At 35.1% G+C, this 12,883-nt stretch overlaps 2 protein-coding genes across 6 annotated transcripts in view; one reads left to right on the top strand and one right to left on the bottom strand.

Annotated features, from left to right (window-relative positions):
- On the top strand, positions 1-5,757 carry LOC132616101 (microtubule-associated protein 70-5-like). The gene is made up of 11 exons (XM_060330694.1): positions 1-1,333; positions 2,786-2,871; positions 2,985-3,050; positions 3,122-3,292; positions 3,388-3,558; positions 3,729-3,884; positions 3,976-4,122; positions 4,477-4,548; positions 4,622-5,044; positions 5,159-5,234; positions 5,452-5,757. Exons 1-11 carry the CDS (start codon positions 1,237-1,239, stop codon positions 5,457-5,459), a joined length of 1,473 nt encoding a protein of 490 aa, XP_060186677.1. The 5' UTR covers positions 1-1,236; the 3' UTR covers positions 5,460-5,757.
- Positions 5,758-9,009: 3,252 nt separating this feature from the next.
- Positions 9,010-12,883, bottom strand: part of LOC132616102 (heavy metal-associated isoprenylated plant protein 39-like) — a 48,954-nt gene continuing 45,080 nt past the window's right edge. The window contains exons 1-4 of one of the 5 annotated variants that reach the window (XM_060330699.1): positions 12,347-12,667; positions 11,638-11,719; positions 11,217-11,380; positions 9,010-9,615 (exon numbers count right to left, since the gene is read on the bottom strand). In XM_060330699.1, coding sequence (XP_060186682.1) covers positions 9,241-9,615; positions 11,217-11,380; positions 11,638-11,719; positions 12,347-12,376 — 651 coding nt within the window. In that variant the 5' untranslated portion in view covers positions 12,377-12,667 and the 3' untranslated portion in view covers positions 9,010-9,240. Of the gene's footprint in view, positions 9,816-10,059; positions 10,142-10,696; positions 11,381-11,637; positions 11,720-12,346; positions 12,699-12,883 lie in introns of those variants that run through there. The other 4 variants (XM_060330696.1, XM_060330700.1, XM_060330698.1 and 1 more) reach the window with 4 other exon arrangements.

Raw genomic sequence — 12,883 nt, 5'->3', positions numbered from 1 at the left:
CACCTCATTTTCTTTGTATTTTATCAGTGATTTCAAGATTTTTAAGGAGTGTTTAACGTTTAAGCAATTTATTTTCGTCTAGTCTTAAGTGAGAAGAGCTTTCCATCATTGTTTAGAGATTATGTTTGGAAAATGTCACATCAATCCCCAAGTTTTCATAGATGATTGTCGTTGTACATTTTTATCTCTCAACCATAGGTCTCGAGTTTGAATCTTAAAATGAAGAAAGTATTGGTAGGGAGAGTTTCCCCTTAAATGAGTCCACAGCACATATTTGGATTAATCGGGCATCTGGAGCATTTTCCTTTGTAATGGAGCCCACACGGTGTGATCTATATTAGTCAGGGCCAGTGGTCTCAACTATCAGACGGTGTATTCGCGCCCTATGAATGAAGATATTTCTGATAGAGAACGTATCCCCCTTTAAAAGGACCCTATACAACAAGTCTGAATTAATCGGGTCAGCAAGTTATGGACACCACATAGTTCAACCAACCAAAAAAAAAAAAAAAAAAAAAGAGGAATCTCTTTCCTTAAAAGGAAAAAAGGGGGCAAAATAGAAAAAGAAAAGAGCTCTATTGTAGAAATGAAACTTGATTACTTAACACCCCCTTTCTGCTTAAGGAAAGCTTCAAAAAGCAAAGTCCAGACAAGTGTAGGACAACATAGCCTTTATTCCCTAGCATTTTGTCTTGTTTAGTTTAAAGTTCACTATTTTTTTAATAATATTTCTTGAACCACATTTTTAAAATACCTTCTTTATAATTTTGTTCCACTAAAGACAATCTTCAAGAATATGTTACAGCTAAACCATACCAATTAGTAAGAGCACAAAAGAAGAATGTGAAGCATATAGAGATACTGTTCCATACAATCATTAGTATCTTTTTTAAAGTTGAGTAGTTAAATTAAACTAGGAAAAAGAATGTGGAATTGAAATATTATATAGTAGTCTTTCACTAAAAAAAAAAAATTAAACCTGACTAAGCTGGTTTTGATTTGTTATTTTCTGATGTTTGCTTCACAAGAAGGGAAGTCCATTCTCTTAAGTCCACTCATTTTCTTTATATAAGTAATGGACACTTCAAATAGCTACAATTACAAAGTCCTACAAGCATCTTAGCTCTTTCTTAGTACCTTTAAGTTCCAAGTATTGCACATTTGCACTATAGTTAGAAGTTATAGCAACACAAGAGAAAAGGAAAAAAAAAACAAAAAACAAACAAACAAAAAGAAATGTCAGGCTTTTATGAAGTTTGTGCTGAGGAACTTTTCCATGTTCATCCTGATCCTGTTATCTTGGAACTCAACAACTTGCGGAACCAACTCAAAGGTTAAAAACTACTTTTAGTATTCACTTTCTGTTGTGCTTCTTGATTTTGTTTCTAACTGGTGTAATTGCCATGACAGAATTATGTCTTTGGTAAAAGTCATAGATGTTCATTTTTAAGAATCTTCTTTCCTCAATATGAAAGGGAGTCTTGGCGCGGCGTTAAAAAGGACGCCGCGCGATTAGGAGGTCATGGGTTCAAGCCGGCGGAAAAGGGCTGTCAGGTACACTAAGCTTCTGCTTATGAGAGTCGGCGGAGGACCCCATTGGGGTATATGTACACGGTCTTATCTTGCATTTCAATCAGAGGTTGTTTCCGCCGTTTGAACCCTTGACCGCCGTATCACATGGCATCAACTATTACCATTGTGCCAAGGCTCCCCTCTATGTTCATTAGAAGCGGAGCCTTGGCGCAACAATAAAAAGTTGCCTCCGTTTGACCAGGAGGTTAGGGGTTCAATCTGCGTAAACAGCCTCCGGCAGAAATGCGAGGTAAGATTGTGTACATAAGACCTAAGTGGTCCGGCCCTCTGAACTCCACACATAGCGGAGCTTAGTGCACCATGCTGCCCCTTCTTTTTCTTTTCTTTTCTCAGTATCTAACATGTTCCACTGATGAATTCTTTTTGTTATTACTTTCGTAGTTGGAATGGTTTCGACGTATGATCAGTAACAGTAGTTGCTATAGAGGAGTTAACAAGTCTCTGTGTGTTCTGTGCTACTAGTCTACCTAAGATGTTAAAGACAAGCATTACATCATTCTGTTTACCAAAAGCTTTCAAATTCAATATGAAACATGTTTGATGTCTTTTTATTCTTGTGAAACATAGAGACTAGCTTTCCTTTTTTCCTTCCTTTCAAACAGCTAGTGGCTAAGTTGTTCGGATGCTCCAAAAATGTTATCGTGCCCTTAAAGGATCCTGTAAAAAGACACTACTTTTGGAGGATCAGACATACACCCGACAGCATTTTTGAAGAGTCCGAGCAACATAAGTTAGTGGCACTTTCAGTCAGCAAGGCAACAATTGAAAATTTAACAGTACAGAGAACTGTCAGATCATGAGCACTAAGTTTTTAGCTATGTCCTTTTAACTTTCCATGCACCAGTCATCTGAGAAGTAACTTGGTAAAACAATTCAATAAATTTGGTATTTTTCTAAATTTGTTCTGATTCTGTCTGTCCAGTTTGTCTTAAAAATAGGCCAAATTATAAGGCTAACACCGAAATGATCTTAGCGATTAGGTAAAACTTGCATTTTCGTTATAATCACCACATTGTTTTTGGCTTAAACGACTTGCTAAAGTCCTAATTTCAGCTGTAGTATAGTACTATTTTTGGTAACTGTCTTTTCTGAAGCTTCGGCGGATAGATGTGCATGCCTATAACACACTGCATACGGATATAAGAGCGGAATTTAGCTATTGAATTTCAATTCTTCATGTGCATTTCATCAGAGAAGGATCGAGAATTGGGAGCAGCGCGAAGTGAAATTAAGGCTTTGAAAGCAACTGAAGTCCTCAAAGACAAAGCTCTTGGAGAGGTACTCTCAGAATAATCTATCAAGTCTCTATTTGATTTTCTATTTCGCATACATTTTCTTGTTATAGTTTAGCTACATATTGTGTTGATAAATTCAATTCCTATTTTCGACAGCTCAGAAGTGAATTTCAAAAATTGGAGGGAAGGCTGAAAATCGGCGAAACACTTCTTGAACAAAAGGTATACTAATCAAAAGCAACCATTTCTTTGCCAAAAGGCATATAAATTATTGGGTATGACTTCAAATGCAGAATCTTGATATCAAACAACTCGCTAATGAGAAGAAAGAAGCACTGGCTGCACAATATGCTGCCGAAACAGCTCTTAGAAGAGTATATGCTGATCAGAAGGATGATGATTTTCCTTATCTCGAGTCCATTATTTCTCCCCTTGAGGCAGAGATAAAGATGTATAAGAATGAGGTACTTTGCTTTAAAATGACAAAACTCATTCCAAATGCTTCATTTTTCAAAATGCTTTGGCAAGCGTTAACTTGTTTTTCCTGGTCATTTTTAAGATTGCATCATTACAAGAGGATAAAAGGGCTTTGGATAGACACACTAAGTCAAAAGAGGCGGCGTTGCTTGAAGCAGAAAGGATATTAAAAAGTGCTTTAGAAAGGGCATTAATAGTAGAGGAGATTCAAAATCAGAACTTTGAGCTTAGAAGACAGATCGAAATCTTTCAGGTAGGTGTTTCAACCCAGTCCATCCTGTAAAGTTGGAAAATTACAATGTATATACAACATCAAAATTATATAGTAGATGTTGAATCCTCTTGGCTTCTTCGTTTGTTTACTTTATATTTTGAATCCCTTTAATGAAAATCCTGGCCTAATATGAATTTCGCTCAATGAAGGAGGAAAACAAAATACTTGATAAGACAAACCGTCAAAAGATTCTTGAGGTGGAAAAGCTAAGCCAAACCATTATAGAACTTGAGGAGGCAATTCTTGCTGGAGGAGCAGCAGCTAATACACTTCGTGACTACAAACGACGAATTTCTGAATTACAAGTAAAAAACATGCAGTAACATATTTAGTAATACTACTAAACAACTATGTTATAGAGCATATATAAGACATGAGGATTTCCAAATCTTGTAGGAGGAGAAGAGGACGCTTGAAAGGGAACTAGCAAGAGTTAAGGTTTCAGCAAACCGAGTTGCAACTGTCGTGGCAAACGAGTGGAAAGATGAGAATGACAAAGTCATGCCTGTAAAACAGTGGCTAGAAGAAAGAAAGCTGTTGCAGGTCATTAAAGCAAAATATTGTGCGACTTAAGAAGCAGTTTGGTCATAGAAATCTTTTCGGCTTTTCAAAACATTGTTTGGTTTTACATTGGACTAACCTTTTGGTTAGTTGTTGAAGATTCTGGTCAAGACCGATTTTCAAGTGAAAAATCTTTTTCTGCTCAAAAAACTTTAACTTTTTTTTTCCAAGTGAAATGCATGTCCAAAGACAACTTCAACTTCAACTTTAGAAACTCTTTTTTCCAAATTTTAACCAAATATATGTCCAAACTCCTAGTAAGTGTTTTTTTTTTATTTTTTAAGTAACTTATCAGTTAAGACTTATTGAGATACTTATTACCTTTGTGTTATATAGGCAGAGATGCAAAGACTGAGAGACAAATTAACCATATCAGAGAGAACAGCCAAGGCAGAAACACAACTCAAGGTGAGCTTTTCGACACGATTCTTGAAACTAACTTAATGTGTTTTATGCTCATCCAGTAAAAAATTTGCTATAGGATAAGCTAAAATTGAGGCTCAAAACACTCGAACAAGGCTTGAAGCAAGCGTTCAACGTCTCTGTCAAACCTAATGGATCCCCAAAACCTCAAAAGACTAAACACTATCTTGGAAATAACTTGGTAAAGAAGAGTTTATGGACTTCTCGAAATAAGAATGTTGAGAGTGCTGGAAAGGAAAATGCAGAAATGAAGGAGAATTCTATTGTGGATATAAACAGCAACGAAATCACAGAGGCGCATAAGATCAAGAACCGAGGAGATGATCAGGAAGAAAATAAGACTAATGGATGCAGCCAGAGTGATAACGACGATACGGTATCTGGTTTTTTGTATGACAGGCTACAGAAAGAGGTTATCTGTTTAAGGAAGTTTTGTGAGACAAAAGAGTCAGCTTTGAATACTAAAGATGAAGAAATTAAGGTGAAATATTACCATAAAACAAAAATCTTTTGCTTTTTTTCATCTTAAAGTCCTTAACACACAACTTATCATCTTCCTTATATCATTTTTATCAATCTGGTTGGTTTTTTACAGAAGCTAATGAAGAAGATTGAGACATTGTCGAAAGCTATAGAAGTTGAAGCAAGAAAACGAAAAGTGAAGCAACAAGGTCAGTGTATTTTTTCAATCTGTTTGGTGTTTCATATGCTATGTTGCTCAGATCCTCCAAAAATGTCACTAGATGTGTGTCGGATCCTCCAACAGTTATGCATTTTTTGGAGGATCTAACATGGGCGCGACATTACTTGAGGATCCGAGCAACATAGCTTATTTGTACAGAATCATTGGACTATATTAATTTTAAAGATGGTCTAAATTTGAATTAGGATCATGAAAACATTTTGAAGATTCATGTAGTGACAGAGAAACGTGGAGCTACTATCTTGATTCATCAGTCAGATTCTTGCATTTCTTGTATATACAAAGAGTGGAAGTGATTTAGGAATAAAGATCAAATTCATTTGTAATGTAAAGTGAGTGACTAATTCTGTCACAACTGGTGTGTAATTCTTTTTGTTTTAGTTACTTATTTGTATAGTTATTCTCAGCTTTAGATTCAGATGACTAAGAATAATTGGAAGTTTGATTGTTTTTGCTAATACTCACAACTCTTACAGCTGAGTGGTTCTTGATTTCTGTAATGGAGTACTATTTTGTCAAGGAATAGACTATTAGTATTAACATTATATAAATGTGCACCATTAGAAGAAGAAGTGAAACTATTAATCTTAAGTGGAGACAACTCATCCCCTCAATTAATGGGGAACACTTGACCCACGGATGCCTCGTGTATGGTGCATGGACGATATAACATGAGGGCTGACAATGGATAAATCAAGAATTTCGATAGATCTGCTCTGATATCACTTCAAGAAAATAGACACCGGGCCTAACTCTACCCTACAAAGCTATTCATGAGGTGAATATCGTCTAATACCATATAAGGAGAAAATAATTAATTCGGTAAATACTTACTACAACTGGTTTTTACACCAAATCATGTAAACTTACCATAGTTAAGCGATTTAATGAGGTGAGAATGCATGTTAATTAATCATGGTTAAGTACTTGATAAAGGTTTATGTACAAACACGTCATGCATCTATTGGTTTGGTATGAGCACCGGATGCGGATAAGTTTTACCAATCCACTCCTTTAGCTGTTGTGGGACAATTAATATGAACCTTGCTAGCTTCCATCACTTCTATAGAGCAAATTCAGTTGATGAAGCTTTAAATTTTTATCTATACAATTCACATGGAATATTTACCATCCCATTGACAAATTAAATACACCACTTAGTTTCTCAAAATGTAATTTCTTCCTTTGTTCATTGTACAATTACTATTGAAATTAAGAAGCACTTATTATATAGTAGCGAAAAGGAAAGGAAAAGGTGACATTTCCTCTCTATACAATTATGTCATTTTATTACAATTTACCTCAATTTTTGGACTTCTCCTTTTAAAAAATGACGTGGAGAAATCTAGAGAAACAGAAGTTGTCAACTTTGCCCCTATAACGAAAGGGGAAAAATGAAGCTCTCATTTTCTTACTATAACAACTAGAATCCAGAATACATAAACTCAAAAACCTAGCTCCGCCTCTGCCCCCTTAAATGGGTCCTACTCAGGGCGAATTTGGATTAGTCACGCTAGTGAATTTCTGATACCAGATAGTTAAACCAAAAAAAAAAAAAATCTACAACTCTGGAATAGTAACTAAAGAAGGCTTCCACCTTTTGCAACCTTCTCTTACACGTAGAGATTGAATTGGGATTTGTCCACATTGGAGCTCGTTAACGTTATTTACAAGCACCTTCAATTGTTGCTTTGATAGCACAATCTTGATTCTCTGAGTCTTGCAACTTTCACTCTTGTCATTATTAGATAAACATGTAGGTGAATGGCATTGCTCAAATTCTTGTTGAATAACATAATATTGCATCTCTTCATGCTTTTGATCATTGGCTAAATCAATTAACTCTTCATCTTTTTGAATCATAGGTGGAGATAATGATGTATCAATACAATTTCCCATGATTAATTGCTAGAAAATTGAAAAGTGAGTTGAGTTATTTTACAAAGGACTATCTATATTTATAGTGCTACAGAATCATAAAAATATTGAAACGTGCAGACCACCTTTAAGAGCGTCTTTTTTCTCGCAAAAGCAACATTAAGTTATTAAACTTGTGCAACCATGCATATTTTAATTTCAGGAAAAAGAAAGAGTGAAGTATATTATTATATGTAAATGGAATAAAGAGCTCATCAAGAGGCTCTTGAGCTATTTTAGGGTACTCTTGCGACTGCAAGCCAAGATTTTCATAAAAGAAGACCAAATATAAAGAAGCAAACAAACGAATAAGCAAAGGGGATTCAACATATAGTATATATATACATAGCTTATTTTTTAACCTATTTACATAATAGAATTATTCGGCGAAAAAGCATGAATGACACCCTTGATTATATTCAAGGTGGCGCCACCATTACCTGGAGGCTGAGACAAATACAAGATTTAATTTTGTGAGTTCAATTTTCAAGTTTTTTAGCACTAAATTTATTTTACCATTGAGATTATAGGTTCAATATATTTGTTAGTAACATTTACTTGTCTTTAGGTTCTATATAATGAAAATACTGAGTTCAATTGAATCTGCACTACATCCGCCACTGAGTTTGAGGTTGACTTTTACGAAGTAGGAAATAGTATATATATATAATACTCTAATAATTAGCCTAACCAAAGTCAAAGACCTGAATATTCTTCGGATATTATATCCAAAGAGAACGTGAAAGTCCAAAGGTCAACTCAATGTCTGTACCAAAGATAGGGAGGCAAAGGATGTTGACAATTTCACACCCATACTCAAAAAAAAATTCTTGATATGGTAAATCTATTTCCAAGAATGGTCCGTCGGAACAGCCTATCTATCTCACAAAAATAGGGGTAAGGTTTGCTCTTTTTCAGACTCCACATGTAAAATTCTGGATATGTTATTGTTGTTGATGGTGGTGGCAATAAACTCTACCTCCAAGAATCAATACTAATCGTTTCTCACTTTAATCTTTTAATGTTAGAGAGATAAAGGTCCAGATAGTTAGTGGCGGAATCAGAAATTTAGACAAGGGGGTTATAAAAAATAAAAATAAAAATAAAAAAATCTTATGCTAACGGGCATAGAAAATCATACTTACCCTATTTATAGTATATAGTATAATGTTTAACGTAGGGAGTTCAATTGGACCCCCTTGCACCCTTCCACCTACGCCCCTACTTACAACAAGGCTATTCGTCCTTTGTCCACTCACGTTCAAGAGAGGTAATAGCAGCTACAGGACGGAAGCAGAATTTAAAGGCAATAATATTGAAAAATACTGAAATCTCACAGCCGAAAGTCGAATCAATAACCTAAATTATTGTTTGAATCACATTTATCACTACAAACCGTATATATGCATAAAGAAGTTTTAATTTTTACATATGAACAATATAATTGTTTATTAGGGAATTCAAAGCAGGGGATGATTAAAGACAAACGTTTTTGTTGGACCCTTTAAAGGAGTAAGTTGTTAGTTAAATTTAATTTTAACCTTTAAAGTACTTAAAAATTAAATTTATTGTACTTCTAAAGTTATGAATATAATATTTGTTAAAACTTAGTGACTTAAAACACACACATTAGCTACGGATTCAACCGACTTAGTATTACCAGACACGAAATGTAGAAACAACACACGACACATACATAGTATGGAGAACAAACAAAGTGGGCAATAAGGTAAACTAATGATCAAAGATATATTATACCACAAAGTATTATTTTAAAAAGAGCAATGATTAGTGAAGTGACTTTTCTTAATCAAATGTATAACGAATTACTATAAAACAAGACAGTTCACCAGCCATCTGGTCACCTACGTATTATTCTCTGTCTGCACTTTTTTTCTTTAAAATAAAACTATACCTCGTACATCGTATTTGAAATTAATAAATACAATAGTAATACAGAGAAAAGACATCCACGTAGAGCCCAAAACTTTGTTCTGGACATTTTGCAAAAGCACAAAGAAGGCCCTATTCAGTGACCCACACTAATTGGGCCACATTTACATAATTGTACATCCTTGAGCATTCTCATCATTAAAGTAATCATTGTTCACATAACAGCCCTTTCCATAGCTAGATGGGCCAGGCCCAGGCCCATAACCATATGAGTAGTTACCATAATATGGGGCGGGCTGTGGCGGTGCTGGCGCTCCATAATACTGATAACACGGCCCCCCCGTATGGTAACATTGCCCGCAACCACATCCATGTGCTGCCTGAGGGTATCCTTGGACTGGCGGCATCATCATCATTGGCTCTGACATCCACGGTGTTGCCACCATTGCAGCTGTAGGACCGTCCTTGGGCTTTTCGGCATTTTTTGCTTTGTCCTTGGGCTTTTCAAAGGTGACAACCTTGGGTTTCTCGGTCCCTTTCGGCTTTTCAGCATCCTTGGGCTTTTTGGTCCCTTTGGGTTTGTCGGGCTCCTTCGGCTTCGTGGGCTCTTTGATCTCAATGCTCTTGATCGTTTTTCCTCCTTTACAACACAATTTGTCACGAATCCTTTCAGGACTGCAGCACACTACAGTAATAGTGATAGTATTTGCCTTTTCATCATACAACTGGTTTCTAACTTCTGCAATTCAAACCATTTTAACATTTAAGTACATAAAAATATCAAAGGAAACTTTTATATTATCAAGATATCTACATGTTATCTTTTTGGAATCGTAATCTTCAAAATAACGCACTTAACTTGCTACAATATGTAAAATTAAGCTGAGTAGTAATATTTACTTCTCTACACAATCGATGTATATAAGTTAAACTCGAAACAATAAGACGGGGAAAGGGAGAATTGAAGGCAAAAAACAACTTACGAGGGATTTTGCAGAGAATTTTCTTGGTCTTCTTGTAGCAGCAAGGGCACTGAAGATCAACTTTGAGCACCATTATAGTGGTCTATTAAGAAATAATAAAGAAATGTAAGGTTATTGCCTTATTGGTAAAAAGAAGGGGGAAAAAAAATTAAAAATTGAAATTGTTGTGTTATATTATCTCCACTCAAACTTATCTGATGGTGTTTACTAGGCAAGAAGTTCAATAAAGGAAAAAAAGACATTTAAAATTTGTGATCTAAATAAATCATAAATATGTGTATGAGTATAAACTATCTGAGCATTACCTTGTATAAGCGAGAAGTCTAGAATTAAATTATTTTTTAATTAAAAAAAATAGGGCCAAAATATTCATGAACTATTCAAAATAGAATAACTTTACCCTCGTCTTATTTTTGTAACAAAAATAGCTAGTCATTAGTCAAGTACTTCAAAAATTCCCTCCCCACTAACAGTTGCTCCAGAACATCCGGAACAAGAGGGAAACAACCAATTTTACCTTTGAACTATTTGAATTTTGTCAAATTATGAAAGGATCATTTTTTTTAAATTAAAAAGGAAAGTAATACACATAAATTGAAAGCGAATGAATAACCTATTAACATGTAGAGAAGAAACGAAGAACACAAAAGGAATAACTTATTAAAATGTAGAAAAGAAAAGAAGAACATAATAAAGTGAATGAAAAGCCCAAGAAAAAGCACAAAGAAGGCCCTATTCAGTGACCCACAGTGATTGTGTCACATTTACATAATTGTACATCCTTGAGCATTCTCATCATTAAAGTAATCATTGTTCACATAACATCCCTTTCCATAGCTAGATGGGCCAGGCCCAGGCCCATAACCATATGAGTAGTTACCGTAATATGGGGCGGGCTGTGGCGGTGTTGGCGTTCCATAATACTGATAACACGGGCCCCCCGTATAGTAACTTTGCCCGCAACCACATCCATGTGCTGCCTGAGGGTATCCTTGGACTGGCGGCATCATCATCATTGGCTCTGACATCCACGGTGTTGCCACCATCGCAGCTGTAGGATCGTCCTTGGGCTTATTAACAACCCCGGATATCTCGGGCCCTTTCGTATCGGTAGAATCAACAAGCTTGTCAGGAGGAGGCTTCTCCTCGCCCTTCTTGGGTTTCTCAGGCTGCTTGGGCTTCGCGGGCTCTTTGATCTCAATGCTCTTGATTGTTTTTCCTCCTTCACAACATAATTTGTCACGAATCCTTTCAGGACTGCAGCACACTACAGTAATAGTGACAATATTTACCTTTTCGTCATACAACTGGTTTCTAACTTCTGCAATTCAAACCATTTTAACATTAAGTACATAACAATATCTACATAAAAATATCAAAGGAAACTTTTATATTATCAAGTTATCTACATGTTATCTTTTTGGAATCGTAATCTTCAAAATAACGCACTTAACTTGCTACAATATGTAAAATTAAGTTGAGCAGTAATATTTACTTCTCTACACAATCGATGTATATAAGTTAAACTCGAAACAATAAGACGGGGAAAGGGAGAATTGAAGGCAAAAAATGACTTACGGGGAATTTTGCAAAGAATTTTCTTGGTCTTCTTGTAGCAGCAAGGGCACTGAAGATCAACTTTGAGCACCATTGTAGTGGTCTATTAAGAAATAATAAAGAAATGTAAGGTTATTGCCTTATTGGTAAAAAGAAGGGGGAAAAAAATAAAACTTGAAGTTGTTGTGTTATATTATCGCCACTCAAACTTATCTGACGGTGTTTACTAGGCAAGAAGTTCAATAAAGGAAAAAAAGACATTTAAAATTTGTGATCTAAATAAATCATAAATATGTGTATGAGTATAAACTATTTGAGCATTACCTTGTATAAGCGAGAAGTCTAGAATTAAATTATTTTTTAATAAAAATAGGGCCAAAATATTCACGAACTATTCAAAATAGAATAACTTTACCCTCGTCTTATTTTTGTAACAAAAATAGCTAGTCCTTAGTCAAGTACTTCAAAAATTCCCTCCCCACTAACAGTTGCTCCAGAACATCCGGAACAAGAGGGAAACAACCAATTTTACCTCTGAACTATTTGAATTTTGTCAAAGTATGAAAGAATCATTCTTTTTAAAATTAAAAAGAAAAGTAATACACATAAATTGAAAGCGAATGAATAACCTATTAACATGTAGAGAAGAAACGAAGAACACAAAAGGAATAACTTATTAAAATGTAGAAAAGAAAAGAAGAACATAAAGTGAATGAAAAGCTAGCATTACCTTCTCTTTGTGATCCCCACCACCACCCATGGCTAAGACTTAAATTAGTGTAAGCCCGGATATGAGAGATCCTGAAGTCACAGAAGAAGAAGAAAAAGAGTTCTTAGTGATATATCTATATATATAACAAAACCCGAAGAAGCGAGGAAACTGAGAAGGAAAGAGAGGAGAAGCAAAAAGCCAAAGAAGGAAATGACAAGAGATAAGTGTAATGTGAAGTTAGGAAAAAAAATAAGAGTGAATTTGTTGAAATTCAAGATATCATCATTTGGTTGATTGTCTGCTAGCTAGTTGTTGGTTGCTGACTTTATGCTCTTGTTTGCATGTGCTGGATTTGATTGTCACACCTCACCTTCCCATTTTCTTTCATACCTAAACATTATACTAGTATTTAATAGTAGTAGGAATACTTCTGATTGATAATCATCACTTCTGTGCATTACAGTGTAACAAATATCTATACAATCAGGTCATATATAAAATTATTATAAATAATTTTATTTAATAAATATGTATGACTCTCTCCGACACAATTTA

This window comes from Lycium barbarum, chromosome 10 (genome assembly GCF_019175385.1).
Source record: "Lycium barbarum isolate Lr01 chromosome 10, ASM1917538v2, whole genome shotgun sequence".
Classification (NCBI taxonomy): Eukaryota; Viridiplantae; Streptophyta; class Magnoliopsida; order Solanales; family Solanaceae; genus Lycium; species Lycium barbarum.
The sequence above is the reverse complement of the archived record's forward strand: the minus strand, read 5'-3'. Positions and strand labels throughout refer to the sequence as shown.

Bases quoted from the DNA above. Each gene is read 5' to 3' on its own strand.
- LOC132616101 (XM_060330694.1), top strand. From the start codon at position 1,237: ATGTCAGGCTTTTATGAAGTTTGTGCTGAGGAACTTTTCCATGTTCAT. The intron at 1,334-2,785 runs GTTAAAAACTAC...GCATTTCATCAG, and splicing joins CTTGCGGAACCAACTCAAAG to AGAAGGATCGAGAATTGGGA. The intron at 3,051-3,121 runs GTATACTAATCA...CTTCAAATGCAG, and splicing joins AAACACTTCTTGAACAAAAG to AATCTTGATATCAAACAACT.